Here is a 26,821-nt window from a genome sequence, read left to right as displayed (position 1 = left end):
TCCCTTGGCTCACGCAGGCTCTGTAGGTGATGCCTGGCGTCCTCAACAAGGTCTACTCCACCCTGAATGTAGCTGCTGTCAATAGCACCCTAGGGTCTGCCCTGACCCTGGTGGCCCCTCAGCTTGCTGTCTGCTACATGGCCATCGTTACCACCCCAGTCCTGCGTATTGAGGCGCCTTCAATGTGGCAGCTGGGACTGTCCCGCTGACTTGGGTCTGATGAGAGCAGGCTTGCTCAGTGCTTCTCCCTGGCACCCCCGCCAGGCACCACGCGATGAACGAGAGGGCAGCCAGGTGACAACCCCCCAGCCCCGACCCCTGCCTCCAGCTCACAGATTTTGAGGGATTAAAACAATGTCTGAAACAGAGAACAGGCAGTTTAAGTGCAGGCAACAATTTTATTTTTATTAGAGGGTGAGAATCAGCTGGCTTTCCCTCTAGCTTGGAACCCGTCTTCCCACATCATGCCCCTCTCACTGGAGTCTTCTGTGCTCAGAGATTGGTCCTCTCCCCCAGCACCCCTCCCTGGAAAGTCCAGCCTCTTCAAAAATCGCAAAGTGATATGTGCTTATTGCAAACCCTCGAAGGAAAAATAAAAAGATAAGTAGGGCCCACAACCCCTCCCACAGAGTATAGCAGGCTCTTTGGGATTCTTCTTCAGGATTCATTCAGGACCCATAGGAGAAAGAAACTCTGTCTCTCCCTTAAGTTGATCCCATCGTGGAGAATGCTCCTGTCTATGGAAAAAAGAGCAAAGCAAGGATACAGAGCAGCAGCTTAGATAGGAAGCGTGAACAGGCTTTGTACTCAAGTCTTCCTGCCAGATCAAAGATCCTTCAAGCAAGACTTGCCAGATGCATGTGTCCATCATTTCCTTTCATTGCTTTGGTTTCACTTCATCTAGTGTGAGTTTGGTTCTGGTTACTTGCAAGAAAAATGATCTTGTTAACTATATAGAGTTACATTCTAGCATTATAGAAGAGGAAGCCCCCCCCCCAACAACCCATCCTTTCATACACAAAAATGTTTCACAGACAGAATCAACAACCATAACAGAAAAAAAAAAAAAACCTGCCACACGTAGTCCTCCTCAAAACCACCCCAGCCCTGCTCCTGAGATTGTTCTCAGAAAGATATAGCCACATAGCCCGATATGGTTATTACTGAAAACTCCTGAGTCCTTGAATTTACTTACCCCATGGTCATTCCACCCTCATCCTAAGACAAATTCAGTCTCTAAGATATCTATGGACCCAGAGATGACAAGGAGGTGGGCGGAAGATATTCTGGAGATGGTGAAGAGAATTCAGAGAGGCTGAGTTTATCATTAGACCCTCATTCTTGATTCTCCAGGTTGCACAAAGCCACAGGCTCAGCATCCTGGGGATTTCCACCTTCTACCCTGAGGAGTCCTCCAATAACCACGCCTAAGACTCCCACCAACTCCTAAGCAGCTGAAGATTCTGACTGTATTGCATGTTGCCCACTACCTGCCAGGGCTTCTCAAGCTATGGGTGGCACTGGGTGATGGTAATGAGGTTGATTTAGAAGGTTGTGACTAGCATTTTTTTACTAAGAGAGGATGAGTAAACAAACACAAAAAAGATAAGCAGTGTTCACTTGTCCATCAAGTATGCACAAAAACCATTCACATGTACATACATCACAGGTAGGTGGTGTGTGCAGTACTGAAGTCATCAGCACAAGAGTTCAAGGATTCTGCCTTAGAGTTGATCTCTTCTTTTCCAGCCTAATTCATGGCAGCTCTGCAGTCGTTCAGACAGGGGGTTGGTCAGCTGTTTCTTTCAGGTGTCCCATAGCAAATATTATTGGCTTTGTGGCCATCTGACTTCTTTCTCAACAACATGATGTTGTCATCATATTCCTGAGAACATCCAGGGACCGTTTATAAATGAGGGGGCACCGCTGTGCCAACAAAACCTTCTTGTCAGCAGGCTGCAGTTGGATTTGCCCTCCCACCTCCCCCCGCCCCCATCTAGTCCTTTCTGTGCCAGCTTCAGCTGCTCTTTCCCTCAAGAGTGGTTTAGATGGAAATGTAAACAAATATACTTTTTTTTTTTTAAAAAAAAGCACACTTGGTGAAAATTTGAATCATGTCCATTTAAACTAGTGCAATATAAAAGTAACACATGGATTTCCTCACAGAATATCAATAAAATCTTGCTTTATGTGCAAACTTGTAAATAATCTTTTTTTAAGCAAAAGTTCTCAAAAGCCCAAGTTTTCTCACCTAAAAGTTGAAGATCATGATAGTTTTTGTTTCACAGGACTCTGGTGAGAATTAACTAAGATAATCTATTAAAGGGCTCAGCACCATAATTGATGAGTAGAAAGTGCCCAATAAATGTTGGCATTTATCAGTAATATTGTCAGTAATCTATTGATTGTTTTGCCCCAGGCATGAGGGACAGGTCCTGTGCATGAAGTTCTGGTAGATTCCGAGACCTGAAAATGACCAGAGAATCCTGGACCCATTCCTCTAAATGGTATTTATAAAATCCTACATTTGGAAAAAAGTACAAATTCAGTCTAAAAGACGTACCCCATTTTCTTACTTTTTCAGGACCTGCCTGTGTGACCATTCTAATGACCAAGATCTAAACAAGTGCTGAATAGAACTTCCAAATGTTCTTCATCTCAAGTGAGATGTTCTTGGTACCACCAAGAGATTGCACTTTAATTTTTTTTTCACGTTGGTTCATTTAAATTTAAATATCCACACCCAGTTAGTGCTACTGCACAGAACACTACTTCAATTCTTTCTCAAATTCAGTTATCCACAGGGCTTTCATCTAAGTTCCTCAAAGACATCACCATTGACGCGTGGTGCCAGGTTGTTCACTGTTGGGAACTTCCCAGTGCATTAGAGGATGTGTATCCGCATCCTCTGATTCTATCCATAGATGTCAGTTTCCAGAAGCACATTCCAGCCGGGCCAATCAAAACTGTGTCTGGATGCTGCACAAATGTTGCAGGTGTGGAAAGGGGAGAATTGTCCGACTATGGAGAAATACTGCTCTACCAGAAAGCCTCTGATGAAAAATGAAGGAAACATCTACTGACTTCTCTAGTGGTTACAAAGGTGTGAGTTTGGCGAAAGGCCCTCTCACACATGAGGAGTTTGTTGTGCCTTTCTAGCATGGATTTTCTGGTGGAGCAATAGGGAGGCCAGGTGTTTGAAGGATCTACCACACTGGCTGCAGGGGTCGGGCCTATCTCCAGAGTGGACTTTGTGGTGATTATTCAGGGTGGTCTTGTCAGTGAATCCTTTCCCGCACTGGGTGCACACAAAAGGCTTCTGCCCAGCATGCAGCCTCTCGTGCCTTTGGATGCTTGACTTGCACCGGAAGTTCTTTCCGCATCCCTCACAGTGATACAGAGATTCCTCCCTGTGGCTTTTCTGATGTCTGAGGAGGGCCGCCTTGCCGGGGAAGGCTTTTCCGCACTCTGGGCAATCCTCTCGAGCCCCCGGCACATGGATCAGCTTGTGTTCTGAGAGATGGGAGCCATTTCGGAAGTACTTCCCACACTCGTCACACTGGAAGGACCTCGCTTCTTGATGGAGCCGCTGATGCTCTGACAGGTGTGAGTTAACCCTGAAGTTTTTCCCACACACTCGACAGCAGTATGGCTTCTCTCCTGTGTGGATCCTCTTGTGCTCCCTCAGGGATGAACTGCGGCCGAAGCATTTGCCACACTCACTGCACCTGTAGGGTTTCTCGCCTGTGTGCACCCTGCGGTGGCGAGTGAGCTTGGTGCTCTGCTTGAAGGTTTTCCCACACTCCTCACATTTGAAGGGTGTCTCCCCTGTGTGGACTCTGTGGTGGCTGCTGAGGGTGGAGCTGCTGTTGAAGGCTTTGCCGCACACCTTACACTTGTAGGGCCTCTCCCCTGTGTGGATTCGGTAGTGCGTGAAGAAGTATGAGCTGTGCCTGAAGGACTTCCCACATGCGTCACACTTGTGGGGTTTCTCTCCCGAGTGAATGCGCTCGTGCTCCACGAGGTGGAGGGTCTGGTTGAAGGTCTTCCCGCACTCCCGACATTTAAAGTGGTTCTTCCCCTTTCTGGCCGTCCGCCGCTTTGGGAAGGCCAGAGCACCCTGTGTTTGACTGTGAGCGTCTTTCTGCAGGGTCTCCTTTCCTGGAGGGCTGCCCTTGGGAGATGTGATTGCTGATGTCTGACCCGGAAGTGTCTTCATGGCCACTGATTCAGGCCCGTTCTTGCCAGGAAGGCTGTTTGTGTGTGATTCTGCAGCCACACTTGGGCCAGATTTCTTCTTGCTCCAAGATGACGTATCTTCACTTTCCAAGACCCTTTCTGCCCTAGTCTCCAGGGGGCCATCCTTCTGGGTCACTGTCTTGGCCTTCTCCTGCTGTGTTGTCTTTGGACTGCCTGACTTTGGCAATGTTGTCTTCAGTTTATGGCTTTTTTTCTTGTCTGAAAAAAATTTAGAGTGTAAATATCTGTTTTATGGTATTGGTTTTAAAATTTTTTATTCAGAATGTTTTACTGGAGTATGCCATACATATAAGAAAAAGTTTTAAAAATCATGTCCTGTTTGGTTAATGTCCATTTTGTAAGCACATTCACATCCACAGCACCATGGTTAAGGTCAAGAAATTTAACCTCAGGAAAGCCTCACCTCTAGCCCCTGCTCCGTTCTCTTCTAATCATTAACCTCCCACCATTGGAAAATCATGAACTTGATTTCTAATAATACAGATTAGCTTTGCCTGTTCTGGTATATCATATAAATGTAACTCTGTAGTGTGCACCCTTTTTTCTCTGGCTTCTTGCACCCAATGCTATATTTGTGAGATTTATCTACATCGATCCTTTGCACATTTATAATATTTTGTGGCGTAAATATACCTTAATATATATTTTAACATTATTTATTTATTTTATTAAAAAAAAGAGTGGAGGCTTCCCTCCTGCTGGTTCCCCTCTTTTTTGTTAGCATTTAAAAATTTATTTTAAGATTTGACAATTTTGGGGCTAGCCCTGTGGCTTAGTAGGCTAAGTCTCTGCTTGTGACACCAGCATCCCATATGGGCACCGGTTTGTGTCCCGGCTGCTCCTCTTCGGATCCAGCTCTCTGCTATGGCCTGGGAAAGCAGTAGAAGATGGCCCAAGTGTTTGGGCTGCTGCACCTGCATGAGAGACCTGGAAGAAACTCCTGGTTCCTGGCTTCAGTTTGGCCCAGCTCCGGCTGTTGCAGCCATTTGGGGAGTGAACCAGCAAGTGGAAGACCTTTCTCTCTGCCTCTCCATCTCTCTGTCTGTAACTCTACCTCTCAAATAAATAAATAAAATCTTCAAAAAAAGTTGACAATTTTGAACATTTTGTCATACTCACTTCATAGGTAGTTGTTAATAGATAGACCCCAATCTAGGGTCGATCTGAATAGAGTTGGTATGAGCCTTCTTGTACATATCTTATGTGTGCATTTCTACTGGATATATACATAGGAGTGGAGTTGCTGTGACAGTACATTTGCATTGTGCAAGTCTAGTGGATGCTGCTTAATAGTTTCTTCTCTGAACAGCTATACCAATTAACAGCTCCATCATCAGTCTACAAATGTTCCAGTTTCTCTACATCTGTTATCAACTGAATGTTGTCCTCTCAAAATTCATATTTTGAAGGCCAGTGTTGTGGTGCAGCGGGTTAAGATACTGCTTGCTTGCATCCCATATGGCTGCCCTAGTTGAAGTCCTGACTGCTCTACTTCTGATTATTAGCTCCCTAATAATGTGCCTGAGAAGTGGCAAATGATGGTCCAAGTACTTGGGCTTCTGCAGCCTATCTGGGAGACTAGGATTGAGTTCCAGGTTTTTGGCTTCAGCTTGGCCCAGCTCCAGCTGTTGCAACCATTTAGGGACTGAACCAATGGATGGAAGATCTATCTCTCTCTCTCTCTCCCCCCTCTCATGTCACTCTACCTTTTCAATAAATAAAACAAAGCTATTACAAATGCATATTTTCAGATACTAACCTCCAAACTAGTAGTATTAGGAGGTAGAGCTTTTGGAAGGCAATTTAGGTCATAAGCATATAGCCCTCATGAATAGGATTAGTGTTTCTATAAGAAGAGGCAGAGAGCTTTGTGTACACCTTATTGTCTTGCCCACCACATGAAGACACAATGAAAATTCAGCCCTCTGTAACCAGGAAGAGGGCCCACGCCAGAACCTTGCACTTGTTGCACTTCAACTCCCAGTCTCCAAAAATATGAGAAATAAATTTATGCTGTTTATAAGATACCTTTGTCTTCATTCTAGTGGCCAACACTAAGACAACAGCCTTGCCAATGTCCCTAGTTCTCACTGAAGTCATCCAGGTGGATGTGTAATGATACCATTGGAGGCTGGTTTGGAAAGTAGCAATAATTTTAAGACATGGCGTATATATACATATATGATGTATATATGTATACAAGCAAGAAGCATGGGAATGAAAACATGAGTGGAAGAATCTCTCAGACCAGAAAGCCTCTCTCATGTTTTACAAACTTATCCCATCTTTCCAAACCTTTTACAATGATGAGCATTTGAGAAGGGTTCCTGTGGAGACATCAGTGATTTTCCTTCTACTCACCAGAGGCAATGTTGCTCCCGCTGATTCCCTCATCACCTCTCTGGTGGTCCCTAGGGGCAGCTTTCTTCTTGACATAAGGTTTAATCCCTTGCTCCAAGTTGGCAATCAACTTTGGTTTGAAAACTGGATGACCTACTATACAGATGGAAAGAAACATTATGTGCCTTTCAGAATCCCTTTCAAAACCAAATGCTTGCATAGCAAGAAGCCCAACTGATGATACAAAGGGTTGCCAACGGTGATGTGGAGGTCTGTATCCCCAACCTTCCCTGTCTTGTCCTGCCACTGCCTCCCTCACTCACCTGCTCAAATTTCTGTTGATGAAGAACCATGTAGTTTCCAAGAAACTGAGACCACCTCCAGAGAGAATATCAGCCAATCAGCCCATACCTAGACTTACTAGGTGCCATAATTGATTTAGCTGTGTTCACATGATGGGCACCAGATCCAGTCATGATGAAAATCAGGGCTGCAGTGTGTGTGTGTGTGTGTGTGTGTGTGTACGTGTGCATGTGACACCCAGCGCCAACACATTCTACCATTCTTGCTGCAAGTGAGTTAAGAAGCTTCAGCCACTGGTAGCTCTATTGAGGCTGTAAGCAGAGCCAATCATAGGATGAATCCAATGCCATCCGAGCCTCAGTGGCTGAGCCCGGTCCTAGTGCAGAACTCATTCAAGTCTTCTGAAAAACTCATGACCTTTCAGAGCCAGGAGGCTAGGGGGCTCCTAGGAGCCCAGATCGACTTGTGGGAGGTTGTCCTTACCCAAGAAGGCCAAGTTCTCGTAGTTCTCCAGCATCACATCCTTGTAAAGGACCTTCTGAGCAGGCTTCAGAAGCTGCCACTCCTTCTGTGTGAAGTACATGGCCACATCCTTGAAGAGCACTGGTGCCTGTAACACAAAACCAAAAATCTGTTCACCCAGGGACTGGTTGCTAACCTGCTCCATGAGAGGAGGTCAAAAGTTGACTGACATTTGAAAGGTATTTAGAATTGCGCATTGTGGTAGACTGCACAGATGGCTACAATTTCTCACCCTGCACCATATCCACAGTCTTTTCCCATGTCAACCTGGTCTTGACTATGGGACTTGCTTTGCCCAGTGGGATGTTGATAAAATGTGATATAAACAGAAACTTGAAAAATGCTTGCATAATACTCTCACCTTCTCCACAATCCCAACCCCTCCCTCTATCATGCTCGTGCATGCCATAAGGAAGCACATATTCAGACTAGTCTGCTAGAGCCAGAAAGACGAACATGTAGGGTCCTGTCAAATCCCCCCAAGTCCTCTGGAGAAGCCAGAGGTCATCTAAATGACCTGACAACAAGACTTCCCTTAGATGTAGGAGTGAGCCCAGCAAGATCAGCAGAGCCAACTAACTGAACCCTCATTGCTATGTGTCCCTGATGTTTCACAATAATTTCTTATGCAGCATTACTGTGGCTACAGGTAACTGCTGCGTGCATATTCCAAATATCCATATGGTAGCTGAAGAGGCAAATGAATGGCTGCTATGATACAGTGGCAACATCAATGCCTAGAAGAGGTTGTTGCACTCACCAGTTGTATGACCATCTGGGATCTCCCACTCGCCACTTCTGTGAGGAAGATGTCATTGATAGCTAAGAGCACAGGCCCAGGAGTCAGATAGTCTGGGCTGCAATCCTGGCTTGGCTGCTTACCTATCTGACCTTGGGCAAGTGATGTGAGCTCACTGTACTGCAATTCTCTTATATCTGGAACAGGGATAATAACTCTACTACCTAAAGCCTTTCATGGTTATCGTGAGGACTAAGTGGGCTCATACAGGTAAATATAACTAGCTTAGGGGCCGGTGCTATGGCATAGTAGGTTAAGCCTCTGCCTTTGGTGCTGGCATCTCATATGGGCATCGGTTTGTGTCCTGACTGCTCCTCTTCTGATCCAGTTGTCTGCTAATGGTCTGGGAAAGCATCAGAAGATAGCCCAAGTGCTTGGGCCCTTGTAACCACATGGGAGATCTGGAAGAAGCTCCTGGCTCCTGGCTTCAGATTGGCTCAACTTCAGCTGTTACAACCATTTGGAGAGTGAACCAGAAGAACCAACTCTGTTTCTCCATCTCTCTGTAACTCTGACTCTCAAATAAATTTTTAAAATCTTTTTTAAAAATAATAATTAATCAGTCTTTAGCACATGGTCAATGCTCAGGAAATGTTCATAATTATTCAAAGTATTTGTCTAAAAATGAGGGCTCCCAGTCAATGGGAGAGTGACTTGAAGAGTCAGATTATTCATCATGGCCTGGTGCTGGGGACAAATTAACTAGCAAACCAGGACTATAGTGGACACAATGCCTATCATCCTTTGCTATAGTAATAGAAGCTACAGGTCAGCCCATGGCTGTCCAGCCCAAGACTGCATTTCCCAGCATCTCTTGCAGCTGGATGCGCTCATGTGACCACTATGTTCTGACCAGTGGAATGTGGGCAGAAGTGAATGTCCATCTTCTAGGCTTTGTTCCTCCTTTCCCACACCCCACCTTTCTTTCGAGCAGAACGTGTGTGTGCAGTGAGCACTCCTCAGCCACACAGGATAGAGTAGCAACAACAGAGGAGTCTGCGTGGCTAACTCCATGGGGCTCCAGTGCCCAGCCCTGGATGTCCAGACAATCACATGATCTCACATCAACTCCATTCTAGTTAAGCACCTGTGTCTCAGAACATCCTGTGACAGAGGAGGCGATATTCGAGCTGAGTCTTGAAGGATAAGGAGGAGGGCGAGAGGCAGAGCAGAGCAGGAGTCATCCACAGGGAAGTAAAAGCTGAAGGGAATGGACTAGCTTAAGGAGGAAACAGAAACGAAGAGAACGTTAGCACCCCGTAGAGAGTCAACTTTCCCACAGGATGGTGTGAGGTGTGTGGGCCCAGGGTCACCTGCCAGGGTCCAAATTCTGCTTTAGCCACATAGGAGCTGTGGCCACTTCCACAGCTGAAAAACGGAAAAATCACTAATAGCACTGTGCAGGCAAGTGTGAGGCTTAAACAGGAACCAGAGTAGATACTCTGTATGTAACAATGGTTGTCACTTAGGAAGAGCTGGAAGCATGCTGGCTGCCACTGACCACTACGGCCTCAGCTAGTTTCTCAGAACCATTTACTTATACAAAATGTCATCACTTTTCCAATATAAATCCAGTACCACAGTGCTGGCAGTTGGCAAGCAATCAGCCACATCAGTTTCTATCAAGACCAGCATTCCTAGCTGATGGTTTGGGTGTATTTGAGATTTGTGATCTCAAGTAATCCTCACAAGGTAGCCTCTGTTGTTATTTCCCATTTAGCATAAAGGGAAACTGAGGCAAGAAAACATCAGTAACTTTTCCCACTCATTATGATCAAACTTAGAGTCTGGCAAGAAGGAAGTCAGAGGGTCAGGATTACAAGTGTGTATTTAACTCTGTCCAAGGATGGAAACGCCTGATGATTTATGTTACAAACATCTACATATTGGACTTGTTCCAAGGTCAGTACAAATGTGCACCCAATCTCCATAATAACCCTGTGATGATGGCACTATTACCAATCCTGCTCTACATATGAGGAAACCGAGGCACTCAAGAGTGAGGAATAACCCAGGATCACACTACTGTTGGTGGCCGAGGCAGGACTGGTCCGAGGCAGCTGGCATTCCCAGCTGGGAGGCATCAGAGTGAACAGGAGTAGGAGTCCTCCCTGTGCTCCTCCTCTGCAGAACTGCATTCTCTTTGCGGAGTCCCTCAGCCTTGGCTCTACTGCACTCAGGACAGTTCCTTCTTTGTCCTGGGCATGGCAGGATGCTCAGGTATCTCTGGCTGCCAGTAGTACCACCCTTCCAGTTGTGACAACCAGAAATGTTTCCAGACAGTGTCCAATGTCCTATAGAGAGCAAAGTGCCCTCAGGTGAGAACCCCAGCCTTATGCCATATGTCCATTACTCTGGGGAGAAGCAGGGGCCTTCCACTGACTGCATAGCTGGACATGTGACCTAGGCCAGACCAATAAAGTTCCTGGATCCCTAAGATGATTGGTTTGGTGGTGGACATGTGACGCATAATGGGCCAATCAGAATATTCCCTGCTTCTAGGTTATTTATTTGATTTAAAGTGTCTCCCCACTGACTCCTAATTAGTTACCTGTACAAGAGGAAGAAATAGAAAGTATTCAGTGAGGAAAACAGACAACCACCTTGGCCAGGTGGGTCACCACTACTATCATAATTAGCATCACAGCGGGTGGCAAGTGGGCTTCATACACACATAGATCTAAATGTGAGGCTCTGAGGAGATGCAGTATCACATTCCAGACAGGTGTGCATAACCTGAATTTAATTCACAGTCGACAGCCAAAACAAAAACTGCATCGGGTGTGACTCTAGTCTTCAAAAATGTCAGTTCATGAAAGACAAAAAGGCTGAAGAGGTTTTCTATATTAAGAGTGACTACTGGGGTGCAGCGGGTTAAAGCCCGTGGCCTGAAGCACCAGCATCCCATATGGGTGCCGGTTCGAGTCCCGGCTGCTCCTCTTCCAATCCAGCTCTCTGCTGTGGCCTGGGATAGCAGTAGAAGATGGCCCAAGTCCTTGGACCCTTGTACCTGTGTGGGAGACCCAGAAGAAGCTCCTGGCTCCTGGCTTTGGATTGGCGCAGCTCCGGCCACTGTAGCCATCTGGGAGTGAACCAGCAGATAGAAGACCTCTCTCTCTGTCTCTATCTGTGTAACTCTGTCTTTCAAATAAATAAAATAAATCTTTAAAAAAAGAAAATGATGTGTTATGTATATATAGTATATGTACATGTATGTACTTCTGTGTTTGTATATGTATATACATATATACATATATTTATATATATATATTTAATATATATATATATTAGAATGCCCAAATGACAAAGTAAGTAGGAGAAATATTAACAATAGCTATAACTTGGCGATCTGGTGATCTGTGTACTATTCTTGTAACTTGCCTGTGTGTTTAAAAATATTTTAATATAAATACATACACACAAGGGGTCTTCAAAAAGCTCATTGAGATGTTTTAATATGAAAAAAACTATTCATAAGCTTCAAAAAAAATTTGCAGCAATTTAATACCATTTTTCCATGAACATTTTGGAATATCTGAGACTTTATCTGGCACCAATAGGAAAGAAGTCCTTCTCCTCTAGGAGGCTAAACTGAAACCTGTCTGAGCCTCACAGCATTCTAAATGGGTGACAGCAGACTGCCTCTCCTGATCTCTCCTCTCAGCCTCTTTCATTTGCTGCAAGGGACCTCCAGGCTTCCCTCTTATCAATTTGGCAGTACTGGAGGTGAAGCAAACCGAAGTCTCAGGACTAATTTTCATTGGCCAAGACTGAGTCACATGTTCCACCCTGAATCAGTCACCATGGCCCTGTAATGGAATGCTGATTGGACAAGTGCACACTTGGAGGTGTACTGGAATAGGATCAGCTCAATTCGAAGTGGTTGGAAGAGAGTGGGTCCCCAAAGGAAAAAACCAAAGATGCTAGCTGAGGAAGGGGGCGTGGATTCTAGGTGAACTATGCCACTGCTGCCTGCTCCAGCAAAGACCATTCAGTAATCCTTCCCTCCCTCCTCTGTCCTTTTCTCCCTTCCTCCTTCCATCCCCTTTCTCCCCCTTTCCTTCCTTCCTTCCATGTAGATGCACAAAGTGCCCAACATTCATCACATCTGCTCCCAGATACAGGGTGTAAGTCAGTAAACACGGTTAAGGCTCCTGCCCTCAGAACTAGTCTAGTAGGGCAGAGAGATGATGAACAAATTCATATAAATAATACTCTGTCAAATAGCAGTAGTTACTCAGAGCACAGTGACTCAAGGTAAAGGCATAGACAGTGATGGAGCAGAGGTAACCAGGGTAGGCTTCAAGGAGGGCGTGACACATGATCAGAGATGGGAGTTAGGAAACAGTAGGAGGCAGGAAAGAGGTGAGCCTCTCCAAGGGAAACCATTCCCCTTGGTGGGAGTACAGCAGATGCCCTTCCTGGCCAGGGTCTGTGCTGGGCAGGGGGTGGTGAATGGTCATCTCTGCACCAAGCTGCCCTCTGTCAAAGGGAGGGACAAACAGCTCACCTCTCTCCAGGCTGGCAGGAGTCTGGCCCGCATTCTTCTGCTCTTTTGGAAGAGCTTGCTTGGTGTCTGAGCAGGATTCTGCGAAGGCAAGGCTGGCAGAGGAGGAAGCAGAAGTGAGGCTGCCTTGGCCTTAGAGAGCTGGGAAACTCACGATGGTGAATCTCTCATAAAACACCTGACAAGAGCTGGCAGGCACTGAGTACTCACCAAGTGCCAGGAACGTATTGATGCTTCATAAAACTACCAAAGAAGCAAAACCGAGACCCAGAACGATGTGCATAGTGTGGAAATATTTATTCACAAATACAAGTGTACTTCCAAAAGATTGTCAAAATGGAGTTGAAAGATAAGTTCATTGCAGTACAAAAATTTTGAGAGACAGAGAGAGAGAGAGCAAGCTCTCCCACCTGCTGACTCACTTCCCAAATGCCTGAAACAGTCTGGGGCTAGGCTGGGCCAAAAACTGAGAACCAGTAACTCAATCCAGTACCCCCTGTGGTGGCAGGAATCCAATGACATGAGCTATCTTCGCTACCTCCCAGGGTCTGATTAGCAGGAAGTCAGAGTGAGGAGTGAGTCAGGAATGGAACCCAGGCACTCCAATACGGAATATGGATGCTCCAACCAGTATCTTAACTGCTAGGCCAAACACCTGCTCTAGACTTGTCCAGTTTCCCAAGAGCATTTTGAAGTCCCCACATACACAGTGACAGACACAGACACATAGTCGTGTGAGCACAGAACTTGTTGGAGGTAATACAAGACACTGGAAAGTGTCTTTGGGTAAGGAACCAGAAGGCTGAGGGAAGTGAGGCAAGGTTACTTTTAACTTTGAAGTCTTCTGCACCTTGCAATTGTAATTATGTACCTCCTGACACCCAAAGTTTTACTATGAAGATATTCCAACACAGGGAAAGTTGAAATAATTGCCCAAACACCCATTCTGCTATGCCTGATTTGTTGCATGTCTATCCGTCTATCCATCCATCTTATTTTTGCAGATGCATTTCACAGTAAATTGCAGACTTTAGTTAATTCCCACTAAGCATTTTCACACCCAAGTCTTTAACAAGAGTTTAAAATATGTTTATTTTTATTTTTATATTTTATTCAGTAGTACTCAGGAGCAATTCAAGGTTTGGAATATTGAGGTGTGTTTTACATGTAATAAGTGCATCCACTTTAAGTGTGCAACTCGATAAGTATCAACAGATATATACACCTGTGTAACCACACCTTAATTAAGATATGGAATATTTCCATCTCCTCCCAAAGTTCCTTGTGGCATTTTGCCTGACTCCCAACTCCAGGCAAAGGTGATCTGCTCTCCATCAAACAGATGAATTCTGATGCACTAGGATTTCATACAGATAGAATCATTCAGGATGTTATTTTACATCTGGTTTCTTTTACTCAGTGTAATGTCTTTGAAACTGATTCAGGTTGCTAGGCATATCAGAAGGTCATTCTTTGGTATTACTGAGTAGTATTTGATTGTATCCATTCATCTGTTGATGAATATTTGTTTATTTTTAGTTTTTTACATTTTTTTTTGGACAGGCAGAGTGGACAGTGAGAGAGAGAGAGACAGAGAGAAAGGTATTCCTTTTGCCGTTGGTTCACCCTCCAATGGCTGCCACGGCCGGCGCGCTGCGGCTGGCGCACCGCGCTGATCTGAAGGCAGGAGCCAAGTACTTCTCCTGGTCTCCCATGGGGTGCAGGGCCCAAGGACTTGGGCCATCCTCCACTGCACTCCCGGGCCACAGCAGAGAGCTGGCCTGGAAGAGGGGCAACCGGGACAGAATCCGGTGCCCCAACCGGGACTAGAACCCAGTGTGTCGGTGCCACAAGACGGAGGATTAGCCTATTGAGCCACGGCACCAGCCCAGTTTTTCACATTTTTAAATTTTAATTAGTTTTAACAGATTCAATGTAACTTGTAGATACACATCTGAGAGCATATGATACTCCTTTCCTCCCTCCTTTCCTCCCACTGTCTCCCTCCTATTTTCTTTCCAGTTAATAGAGAACTGGACACATAATAGAGCATCATTTCAAGGAGAAATGACATGCACCCTCCTGTGAAACTAAAGCCCTGTCTAGAAATTTATCTTTATTTTTTTCACTTGTTTACATTTTGGCCATACATCAACAAATATTTTCCAGGAAAAAAATAGATTAAGGGAGAGGATATTTGGAACAGCAATTAAGATGCCACTTGGGATGCCCACACCCCATATCTGAGTAAGTGCAAGTCCTGGTTCTGTCCCCAATTCCACCCTGGGAGGCATTAGGTGACGGCTCAAGTACCTGGGTTCCTGCCACACAGGTGGGAGACCTGGATTGAGTTCCAAGCCTCCACCTTCAGCCTTGCTCAGCCCCAGCTGCTGTTGGCATTTGGTGAGTAAACCAGCAGATAGAAGATCTCTGTCCATCTCTGACTCACTCTTTCTGTCTGTTTGCCTTTCAAATGAATAAAAAATAAAACCATCAATAATTTTTAAGATAAATTAAATTTACACAGTTAAGAGATGATTTCGTTAGAGCCATCTGATACACATATTCATAGCACTGGGTGGTCCAAAGCAGAGATCCCTTTGAGCCGCTTGTGTCCTTGACCTTGACTCCCAGGACCACCAGGGACCACCCTGACTCCCACGCACCCCCCACCACTGGAGGTTCGGGAAGGGGGTTCACTCAGGACAAGGAGGACACTAATGTCTGGGATGAGGCTCTTTCCTCCTCAGGAAGGAGACTTCCCTCTCAGCTCAGCTCCCTGCAGAGCTGTCACACCCCAGTGGGCAAACATGCATGCACTCTTGCACACAAGTGTGCTCATGAATGCACATCGATGCGTGTGTATGCACACACACATGCAGGTGTATACACACATGTGCATGCCTGTTGTGTGATTCTACACATCCTGACCTCTCCGAGCACTGGTCACTATCGTGACTGGTACAGCAGGATTCATCCCTTTATTCTACTACAGACCGTGGAGCTCGACTCTATTTGGGGCACCCTGCCAGGCATGGGTGATACTGCAGGAAGCAAAACTGACAAAAGTTCCTGCCTTTTTCAGGCTGACATCTTAGAAAGGAAAAGAGCCAAAGACCAAATCAGGACACTGAAGCTTGATAAGACACCACGGAGAGGAGTGACAGCAAACGTCTGAGGTGCCAGTCTAGCTAGGGCAGTAACGGGAGGCTTCTGCGCAGAACTGATGGTTTTGTTTTCACCATCACTTTGAAGAACAGTTTCCAGTACCTTAACAGCAGAGATGGTCACACGATACTATGAATGACATTGAGTAGTGTACATACACTGTTACCATATTTGTTTCCCATTTTTGGTGTCATATTACCATCAGGTAGAATGGAACCATTGAGGAAACTGGGTCAAAGGCACATATGATAGCCCTGTACTATTTCTGTAACTACCTATGAACATGTAATTATTTCTAAATGAAAAGGTTTCAAACAAGTGGCATCACAACAAGCCCAAAAGCTTTCCCTTACCCTGTGAAGCCACCACCAGGATCCATGACCTAGACCCAAGCCAAACAATCCTGACCATCCCCATTGCCACCTGCTTGGGTTGACCACCATCATCTCCAACCTGGGTTACCCCATGGTCCCCTGAGCTGCATAATCAGACCCCAGGAGAGGGCTCAATACCAATGAAGAGCTCAGGTTCTTCCAGCTGTCAAGACGCATCCCTGCAGGGCAATGCCAGGATCGATCAGCGTGACCTAAATATCCATGCAATTCCATCCCGGGTGCACCTGAAACCCTTCCTGCCTGAGAAGAGCCAATGGGAGGATATTTTGGGGGTGGGGTAGATCCTGAATCTAAATGCTCTTTGTATCACCCACGCCTTGTAGGTCCTCCTCTCTCTTGCTTGTCCCACATTTCTTTTCTGCCCCATGTATCTCTCACCTCCACTGGTCTTCATCTCGGAGATGCAGCACTGGGTGTATCACAGGCAGAGCTGGTAGGGTGAGGGATCTGGAGCCAGATGACCCAGGTTCGGATCCAGCACAAGGCAGCTGGGGGGTCTTGTGTAGATGATGTCACCTCCTCAAGTCTTGGTGTCCTCAACCAGAAAGCAGAATGACAGCAATGTCGCCCTCCACAAGTCTCTTTGTAGGTCAACTAAATGATGTGTGCAGAGTGTTCGTTGGCAAGCACAGATCCAGGGATCGTGGGGCCTGGGGCTTGGAGAGGGTCCCACTTTAAGAAAAAAAAAGGTAGAAAATTATGTGAATGCTGCTGACACCAAGATGAACCCATTCTTGTCAGACCCAGCAAGATCTGAGTCTTGGGAAAGTGGCCCTGACTTATCTTGCCTCTGTGCCCTGAACACTGAAATGGGGGTGATATATGAGTTCCTTCATGTGACCCCTCAGCACATTAGATGGGGTAAGATCAGCCCTGCAGAAAAGCCTAACTAGGATGCTCAGCTGCAGGTTCCCCCGGACCCCTGCCTCCCTCTGAGTACCACCGAGGTCACAGCAGTAGGGCATGGGATGGTGGTAAGGTTCTCAGTCTGCTACTCTCTGGCCATGAGACTTCAGTGATGGAGTTCCCGACTTAGGAAATGCACGTTCATGTACACAGGGAAATGGTGTTTCAGATAAAGAATAAAGAAATGCCAAGCGCGGGAATATCCCAAGTAATGCCTGGAGCATATCTGTGACAAAACTATCTTTTATTTATTTTGCTAAATTTTAAGAATAAGTACATCCCATGCTGTATTTGGAAAGAGTAATTCACTGTTGATGTGAGATTCTGGTTTAAGTGGGCATCTCGTATTTCACCAGCAACCTGAGTATCAAGGTAGCTGTTTAACCCCATTGGCTTTCTACTCCATAAAACGGAAGACAAAAAAATGATGAAATGTGAGGATTAAACAAAGGGCTGAACAGAGAGACTGGCAGTTTCTATGCTGGCTTCGGTTTTATTGTTACTAGGTATGGCTGAAAACTTCTTCCTCCACTCTGGCCCCAGCTTCCCTGTACCATGTCCCTGTCTCACGTCTCCCAGTGAGTCCAGCCTCTGGGCCAGAGCTTTCAGACACAGGTCACAGAGCTTCAGACAGCCGGTAACTGTCAGGGGGTTCGGGAGACCCAGGTTGGGCCTTGGTGGGTTTGTCAGACCCACATTGTCCCCCAGGCCCTGGGTGGCACCCGCTACACACACACTCCTACTCACAATGACATACTTTGAGAAGCCTAGACATACCCTCCCACCTTCAGGGACAACTTCAAATGATGAGACTCACGGCAAACCCAGACACAGAAGCTCAGGTGCAGAAACACAGCCATGCACTCAGCAGCTCACGCTCACACAGACACACACTGCCGTGGGAGCACACTCAATTTCAGATCATCGCCGAGGGCACCAAGTATACAGACACACAGCATCTGCAGGCACACCTCCAAAGACTCAGCGGAACTCACCCACTCAGCCCGGGGACTGCTGGCAGATAACGCAGAGCCCTGCACAGCCATGCAGGCTGCACACCCACACCCCAGAACTCCAAGTCACCTCCTGACCCGCAGGGCCCCCTCATTCTGGCCTGGCCAGGTCCCTGGTGGCGACCCTGCTTAGGTGCATGCACCCAGGACTCGCAGCCCAACCACAGCCTGCAGCGTGAAACCCCCTACAGGCACCTACACCATTTCCTCTGGCTTCTTGCCCACTGAGCCCTAGACACCAGCGGCGTGGTCTCTGCTCACATCCCCAGACTACCTCAGGCTCCCTTCCCAAAATCATTCTCCAAGATGCAGTTGGCCAAGCCAGCACCTGAACCCCACGACCCTCACCGGGCTGTGCCATGTGCCAGAGCCCACCTGGTGTCTGTCCTCTGCCTTCCCCAGCAGCCCAGCACAGACCCAGGCATGACTCTTCTGCCTCCTAGATCCCCACCCTGCCCCGATCAGGACCAGGCACCCTGCGTCCTGGAAGGAACCCCCACAGTCCTTTCCTCCACACCTGAGACATCCACCAACACAGCTGCCAGTGGCCAGAGACGCGTCCCCACATCGGCCTCCGAGGGTCTGTGGCAGGTGTGTGCTGGTCAGCTGGGCACCTCCGTCTGCTCTCTGTGGCTATCTTGTAGTGGGAGCCCCAGGCTTGAGAGTGGGCGGTCCTGTTGGAGCTGCAGCCAGGGGACTGTGCTCCAGGCCTGGAGTCTAAATCTGCGAGGGCTTCCCACTGGCTGCTGGCCCGCTGGACAGAGTGAGGCGGGCTTGCTTGGTGCGTCTCAGCCCCCAGGGCTTGGGCTTTAAGAAGTATCCACAGAGATCCGGGCGTGCGGATGACCACACCTACCCAATAATGTGGACTAGAACACACACACACAAACTCATGTGTTTGACCACAAACTCACACAGACATACAAAAACTCTTACACATCCCAACATACAAACATCATAGAGACACACAAATACCATGGACTCATCCGATCATACACAACTCAAAAGCACACAAACACACACCTTTAGGCACAACTCCAACTCTGCAGACACACACAGATGCACCCAAACTCCCAGGGTTGTGCTCAAATCTACACAACCACACAGATGCACACACATCCTAAGGTACACACAAATGCACACCAGAAGGCACAGTAACAGAACAAACTCACAACTCTACACATGCAATCGGACCCGCAAGCCCCGCTTACTCAGATGCAAACACCCATACTCAGATACACACAATTTCACACAATCAGACCTGACCACCTTCACACAGTTGAACAAGAATGCAACACATATGCATTCAGCCCGACCCAGTCTCAGACACAGCCGACTACCCCAGTTCAGGTAGACAGTCGGAGTCAGAGGCAACCACAGACAGGGAAGGATACTTTCAAATGTTCATGAAAAAGAGAATTAAAATATAAGTTTATTTTGCTGCAAAAACTATTTGAAACCCACTCATACAAGGGGTCTTCAAAAAGTTAAGGAAAAAAATGCACATTGCGGGAAAAAAGAACCTATGCAAAATTACTCAAAAATTATGCGCCTAAATAAACTTATCTTTTAATTCCATTTTTTCCCACCAACTTCTTCAAGTACTCTGGTGGACAGCTACAAAATCCCCACAGCTCAGCCTCACTTACCCTGTGTGACAGAAGTTCACACCCAAGGGCTCCAACCACAGTCTGAGCGGAGCGGACGCAGGCGCACACACACGAGTCGGAACTCCCGACTGTGGGATCCCACAAAACCCACCCGGCTGACAGCGATGGTCACGCGCAGGGCCACACCCTCCCCGCGCAGACCCCTGGAGGCCAGCGCGTCACTCACTCACACTTGCTCCAGACCTGGCATCCTTGGCGTCAGGCTCCTGGCGGGGACCTAGCGCTGTCACTCTCAGCGCGCCGCCCAGCGCTACCTCAGCCCGGACTGGCAGGTGCAGAGGCGCCGGGTCTCGGACACCTCGCCCGCACCCTCGCATCCCTAGCCAGCCCCACTTCTTGTCCTGCGCTGACTCCGCGCGGCGCACCTCACGCTTGCACCGGGAACAGACCCCTAGCTGGCGGCTACATCCGAACGCGGATCCCTGAGCTCGGGGCGCCGTCCGCAGGACTACATATCCCGAAAGGCCCCGCGCCCCACTGCGCCCTTGCTTCCGGTTCTCTCAGGGGCCCGGGTGCGGGAGGCCGCGCGCGGAACCCCCTGGGAAATGTAGTCCCCGAGGGGTGTGGCCGGCAGGCGAGCCCGGCGCCCCACAGGCGGTCCCGCACAGCCTAGGGTTGGGCGGTGCGCGCGGTGTGGATCTGCAGGAGGCACAGACCGGTCCTGCCGTCCCCGCAGCTCTGCGTATTCGTGAAAATGAAAAAGAAAAAACTACATTCAGCATGATCACAGGTTTATGTTACTCTCGTGTGAGGCAAAAATGGACTTTTAAGAATTTGTCTTTGCTAAGTTGGGGCTGAATTTGAGCAATCCATGAGAGCCGACACTTAAAAAGAATTATTTTCAGTTTAATAGTGGTATTGGAACTATTTATTTTTTAAATAGCCTTGGTCTTTGATGGATACATACAAATCCTGAAACATATATGGTTTAAATGACGTGATATTTTGATTTTGCTTCAAAAGAATTTGGGGGCGGGTGAGACGCAGGGCAGAGAAGGTAGGTGGGGGCATAGCTGAAACAAACAACCGCGTGGTGAAAATGGTTCCTGTGGATTCGTGTAGTGGCCGTTTACTTTACATGTTCTCCCACCCACTTTTGTGTGTCCACCTGAGAGTTTTTCTTTTTAGAGATTGCGTTGGTCATCTATGTCATGGAACAGATTATCACAAAGCTTGTGGCTTAAAACAACACACAAGTCTTAACCCCCAGTTTCTGTAGCTCAGGGGTTCTGCCAGGCTTGGCTGGATCCTCTCAGAAGACTCAGCAAAACATAATCAAAGTGCTGACTGAGCTGCAGCTTCATCTCCCCACCCCCCACCCCCCGGGGGAGGGGGAGGGGAAGGGAGGCACTCTGTTTCCAAGCTCATTCTAGTTGGCTGATTCATCTCTTTGTGGCTGTAGGGCTGAGGCCCCCTACTTTCGAGGTGGCTGTCACGGCAGCCTACTTCAAACCATAAAGGAGAATGTCCCCTTTCAGCCTTTTCAACCTGCTCAGCCTATAAATTGATGTAAGTTCACAGGACAATGTCCCATCACCTGTGCCATGTTCCTTTGAACAGAAGCAAGCAACAGGCTGCATTGACACTCAAAGGGGTGGATCATTGGTGGTTACCTGGGTCATATGCCCCATAGAGATACAAACCCAAGTGCTGACAGATGAAGTAATATAATGTGGATTTGCTTCATATGGGAAAGAATGGGGTGGGGGGAAGCAGGTGGCATATACTGGAAACCAGATTGTGCTTAGGTGGATAGTCAAAGCTGGGTAAGCTCCTGACTGCTCTCAGCTTGGGGAGCTAACCTGCCACCCACAAATAACCTTGGTGTTCGCCTGTTGGACATAAGCAATCTCATAGAACATCAACAGCAGGCAAAGCTACTCTGTAATTATGGGGACAGCAAGATGAACACAACCTTTCTGCAAGCTATCTGGGCACAAACCAAACATGAATATTGTCCTTAGTGATATAACCACGCATTGCTCTCTCCCAGGAAGCTGCTCTTTTGCCAGTGATAGCTTCAACCCACCTTTGAGATCATGAAGATGCCCAACCATAGGCTTACTGCAACTTCCTGACAGCACCCAATCAAGAACAGAAGGCTGAGTACTTGAAACCTCTCCCCAGATCACCTACCACATGTCCAAACCTCTCCTATTGTCCAGTATTCACCTTCTGAGATGTGCCGTGGCTGGTAAATGTGTAGTGGCCAGCTCCTAGAGAAAGGTTGGCTCTAGGGTGGTGCTCCTAACCACTGGTCCAGCAACATTTGACCTTAGGAGAACCATCCATGAGAACATCCTTCTCTTTCTCACTCCACAGGAGGATGCAGGCAATACCCTGCCTACTCCCTCCCTAAGGAGAGTAGCAGGTATAATGGTGCTTCTCCAAGGATGTCCACAAGCCAATCCCCAGAACATGTCACCTTCCATGACTGGTAAAGGACTTTGCAAATCTGACTAAATTAAGGATCCTGACAGCTGAGGGAGATTATCCTTGGGTGAGGCCTGAATGTACTCACAGGCTTCCTTAAGAGGAAAGTAGAAGGGGTTGCAAGCGGAGAGAGGAAATGTGATATCAGAAGTAAAGGTAGGGGTGATGGAGCTAGGCCACTGGCCAAGGAATGCAGGCGGCCTTGAATGGATTCTCCCCAGAGCCTCTATCAGCAATAGAGCCTTGCTGACACCTTGGGCTTAGCCCTGTGAGGTTTATCTCAGACTCTAACCTCCAGAACTATAAAATAATAAACACATGTTGTTTTAAATCACTTCTAAATGTCTTCACAATGCCTATCCTTGCCTGACCTTGACTTATAGGAGTGTTTTTAAAAGTTCATGGAAAATAGCAAAAAAAAAATACATATGAATTTCAAAAAATTTTTGCACCAAAATAACCTTGTGCTAACTTGTTATAATAAAATAGAAGCAAGGACAAACATCAACGTTCTAGTGAAGCTTGGGTGGAAGAATGGTGAAATCAGTGATGCTTTATGAAAAGTTTATGGGGACAGTGACCAAAAATCAACAGCTTATAAATAGATAACTAATTTTCAGAGAGGATGAGATGGTATTGAAGATAAAGCCCACAGTGACAAGCCATCCACATCAGTCTGTGAGGGAAAAATTTATCCTATTCGTGCTGTAATTGAAAAAGACTGATGATGGATAGCAGAAACAATAATCAATACCATACGCATTTCAGCTGGCTTACCTTACACAATTCTGGGTGAAAAATTAAAGTGGAACAGACTTTCCACCTGATGGGCAAAATTATAAGTTATAAAATCATTGCAATGCTATATTGTTATATATTACATGATCATGTAATTCTATGTCTAAACTTGTAATTCATAATTACATTATTTTTTCATTTTTTTTCTGTGTGCTTTTAGATGCCTCCATGAATCAGCAATGTCTCTTCTCAATCAGCAATGTCTCTTCTCATGACTGTAAGATGAGACACAGAATTAAGATCTATGATGTGCCTCACTGTACAATCATGATAGGAAATGTAGCAGAATTGAACAGTGGAAGGGATGTGACACTTTGATGCTATCATAGAGCCCACTGGCCTGGAATACGTGCTTTTCTTATTAAATGAAGCCATTTAATAAGAGAACTTCTTACTAAATGAAGCCCTAATTGTACTTTGTTTAACCTTGGCAGTTCAGCATCCTATTACTGGTTACCAAAGCCATCCTAAACAACTGACACCACTCAGTTGGGAGAACAATTCTCACAACCACATTCTTGCCTTGAGAACATTTCTGTACAAGCAAGCCTGGGAGTAAGTAAGATTGCAACTGGGGAGGGAGGGAGGGAAGTATGGTTATCTTCTTAGAATTGTATCTATGAAATACATAAAATCTGTTCTCTTTATATTAATAAACATTTCTTAAAAAGATCCCACCAGAATAGGGCTTGGAGTGCTGAATGGACTTGAAGCCACTATTCAGAATAACAAATCAAATGACTTATCAAGTAATCTAGGTTAAGTCAAAAATCATCAGAAACATATGCTCCTGTTTTGTTACTTCAAAATCCTCAACACACAGCTTTCATCTTGCAATTCCATGCTGTGGGGAAGGGAGAGAAAAGAGCTTGTTGTAACCTGGAAATGACACCTAAATTTACTGTGCTTATTTTCTAGACCAGACATTAGTCACATGGTCATATCTATCTGCCAAGGAGGCTGAAAAGAAATTGCTTATTCTGAATATCCCTGTTCCCAGCCAACATTTGAGAAGAATGGATGAGTGTTATGTCAGGAGGCAATGAGTAGTTTTTGTCACTGTCTTCTTCCTCTTACCTACTGCTATGGTCTTAATGTTCATGTGTCCTCAAATTCATTATCAAACCACAATGAAATAGTATTAAGATCATGAAGGCTGAGCGCTTGTGAGGGGAATAGAGCCCTTCCAAAAGAGAGGTGAGGGGGCCAGCTAGACCCTCTGCCACGTGAGGACACAGCAGGAAGGCATCATGTTTGAGGCAGAGAGCAAGCCCTTCATAAGACTCCAACTCTGGGGCCGGCGCTGTGGCTCACTTGGTTAATCCTCTGCCTGCGGTGCCAGCATCCCATATGAGCGCCAGGTTCTAGTCCCGGTTGCTCCTCTTCCAGTCCAGCTCTCTGCTGTGGCCCGGGAGGGCAGTGGAGGATGGCCCAAGTGCTTGGGCCCCTGCACCCACGTGGGAGACCAGGAGGAAGCACCTGGCTCCTGGCTTCAGATCGGCACAGCACCAGCCGTAGTGGCCATTTGGGGAGTGAACCAACGGAAGGAAGACCTTTCTCTCTGTCTCTCTCACTGTGTATAACTCTACCTGTCAAAAAAAAAAAAAAAAAAAAAGACTCCAACTCTTTTGTTGTTTTGATCTTGGACTTCCCAGCCTCCAGAACTGTAAGCAACAAATGTCTGCTGTTTAGAAAGTACTCAGTTGGAGGTGTTTTGTTTTAGCAGCTAAAATAGATTCCATAACGGCAGGGACCTGTCTGGTTTGTCTCCCACAGAATCCAAAATACCCAAAACAGTAGCTGACACAAATGCCCAAGAATTATAGAGCAAATGATGACCATTTAGCAGCTCAGAGGCAGAAAAAAATCTAAAACATCGTGTGGAGATGAGACATTATGGTTCCCTTAGTAAAAGGTAGAATGCGGGCATAAACCAAAATAAAAGTTGACTTTTCTCTCAGTGTTCCTGGATGCCTAGTTCAGAACAGTAGGTGAGTGACCAACTGATCTCTCTCTGAGCTTCCTCATGATGGGACCTGGGAAAAGGGAGCACAGAGAATTTAAATCAGAGTCCAGAGATGAGCTCCCATTTGCAGCATGCAGATAGGAACTTCCCACATGTTTAGCTGTGATGGAAGAAAACTCCTTTGGAAAGAAGGCTCCCCGAGCTTGTGAAGGTAATCGGTGGATCAGACAGGGAAACAGAAACCATGCCTGCTGTAGTCAGGACCATCTGTGTGCAAGCAACAGGAACTCACTCAGGATAACTGACAAGGGAAAATGGGTTTTACTGGAATAATATTTTGTAGCTCAAATAGTGAGTCAAGAGCTGAACAAGTGGTCCCTACAAAAGTAACTGAATATTTGTTAATGTAATCAAAGGGACCACGAGCAGTCTCTCTAAGGTTTGGCCACAGAATGACAGCTTTGATCCATGAGTTGTTCTGCAAAAGATTTCAATTCTTGGGTGAGACATTCTGATTGGTCTACCCCAAGCCTCCTGCTCATCCTGTGGTTGGAATGAGGAAGAGGTACAGATGAAGATCACAGGAATGAAGAGGCAGAGCTCACCCAAGTCAGGCAGTGTGATGTGATTGAAAGGATTACAAGGCAGACAAAAGAAGAGCTGTCCTGACTCATCCATCCTTTGGCTTCTTTTCTTTGAGATTTATTTTATTTATATGACAGGAGGAGTGTCGGAGAGAGAGAATGAGAATGAGAGTGAGAGAGAAAAGGAAAGAGATCTACCATTTGGTTCACTCCCCAAATGGTCACAATGGTTGGGGCTGGGCCAGGACAAAGGGAGCAGCCTGGAACTCTATCCAGATCTCCCATGTGGGTAGCAGGGGCCCAAGCACTTCAGCCATCCTCTGCTGCCTCCCCAAGTGCATTAGTAGGGAGCTGGTTCAGAAGTGGAGCAGCAGGGACTCGAGATGCTGGGATGTTGGCATTGTAGGTGGCAGCTTAACCCACTGTGCAATTATGCTTGGTTTCCTGACTTCTTAAAAAAAAATCAGCTCTCCTTAGGGAACTTCTTGGATAATGGTGCCTGATGGTAGTTTCCCTAGATTTCCCCCACAATCCTCCGTGTTCCTATGTTTAGCAATTTGTTAGAATAAAGATGGCCATACATTCTCTGCTGCTCTGCTCATCGGAAGGTGAAGACTGTTCTTCCTTCCCATGAGTCTGGGCTAACTTGTGACTTGCTTTGAACAATAGATACGGTAGAAGTGATACAGTGTCAGCGATGACTCTGGGAATTATGATGCCTGGAATCTTTCTTTTTGCCCTTTGAATCCCTGAGCTACCATGTAAAGAGGTGCTGGTATTCTGCTAGCAAGACCATGTGGAGAGAGACACTCTCTCACCCAGCCCCCAGCTATCACAGCACCGGAGTGAAAACTGTTTTGCATTTGTAGCCTTAGCTGGGCCTGTTTGAGTGACCCTGGGGAAGACCAGAACCGAATTTCAGCTGAGCCAAGCCCAGATCGCAGAACTGTGGTTATTTGATCTTTCATGGCTATTTGAAGTCATTAAGTTTTAGACTTGTTACATGGTAAGAGACAACCGAAACAAGCAACAGCCCTATTTATCCTTGCTGATGAGAGCCAACCTCCGCCATCACCATAATATTCCTCTATTTGTCCTCAAGTGCTAGAGAGACATCTCAGTCTCTCACTCCATGGCACTGTTGTGTTTCCTGATGG

At 46.6% G+C, this 26,821-nt stretch overlaps 1 protein-coding gene across 2 annotated transcripts; it reads right to left on the bottom strand.

Annotated features, from left to right (window-relative positions):
* Positions 1-378: 378 nt before the first annotated feature.
* On the bottom strand, positions 379-20,344 carry LOC100347617 (uncharacterized). Of its 2 annotated transcripts, XM_070063452.2 has the most exons (7): positions 20,067-20,344; positions 16,673-16,966; positions 12,735-12,826; positions 9,312-9,443; positions 7,387-7,513; positions 6,622-6,756; positions 379-4,458 (listed from the first exon to the last, which is right to left on the bottom strand). In XM_070063452.2, the coding sequence occupies exons 5-7, from the start codon at positions 7,484-7,486 to the stop codon at positions 3,128-3,130; spliced, it is 1,566 nt and encodes a 521-aa protein (XP_069919553.2). In that variant the 5' UTR covers positions 7,487-7,513; positions 9,312-9,443; positions 12,735-12,826; positions 16,673-16,966; positions 20,067-20,344; the 3' UTR covers positions 379-3,127. The 2 variants fall into 2 exon arrangements, with proteins under 2 accessions (XP_069919553.2, XP_008248441.2); XM_008250219.5 differs by lacking the exon at positions 9,312-9,443.
* Between the last annotated feature and the right edge of the window lie 6,477 nt (positions 20,345-26,821).

Source organism: Oryctolagus cuniculus, chromosome 18 (assembly GCF_051225735.1).
Source record: "Oryctolagus cuniculus isolate XC-2025 breed Fujian yellow rabbit chromosome 18, ASM5122573v1, whole genome shotgun sequence".
NCBI lineage: Eukaryota > Metazoa > Chordata > Mammalia > Lagomorpha > Leporidae > Oryctolagus > Oryctolagus cuniculus.
Note: the sequence above shows the minus strand (reverse complement) of the source record. Positions and strands in the feature narration are given on the sequence as shown.

What these genes read in the sequence shown, in the direction of transcription:
- LOC100347617 (XM_008250219.5), bottom strand. An exon ending in CGAGAACTTGGCCTTCTTGG is followed by an intron (nt 6,757 to 7,386) that starts GTAAGGACAACC and finishes CCATCTGTATAG; the next exon opens with TAGGTCATCCAGTTTTCAAA. An exon ending in CGGGAGCAACATTGCCTCTG is followed by an intron (nt 4,459 to 6,621) that starts GTGAGTAGAAGG and finishes AATTTTTTTCAG; the next exon opens with ACAAGAAAAAAAGCCATAAA.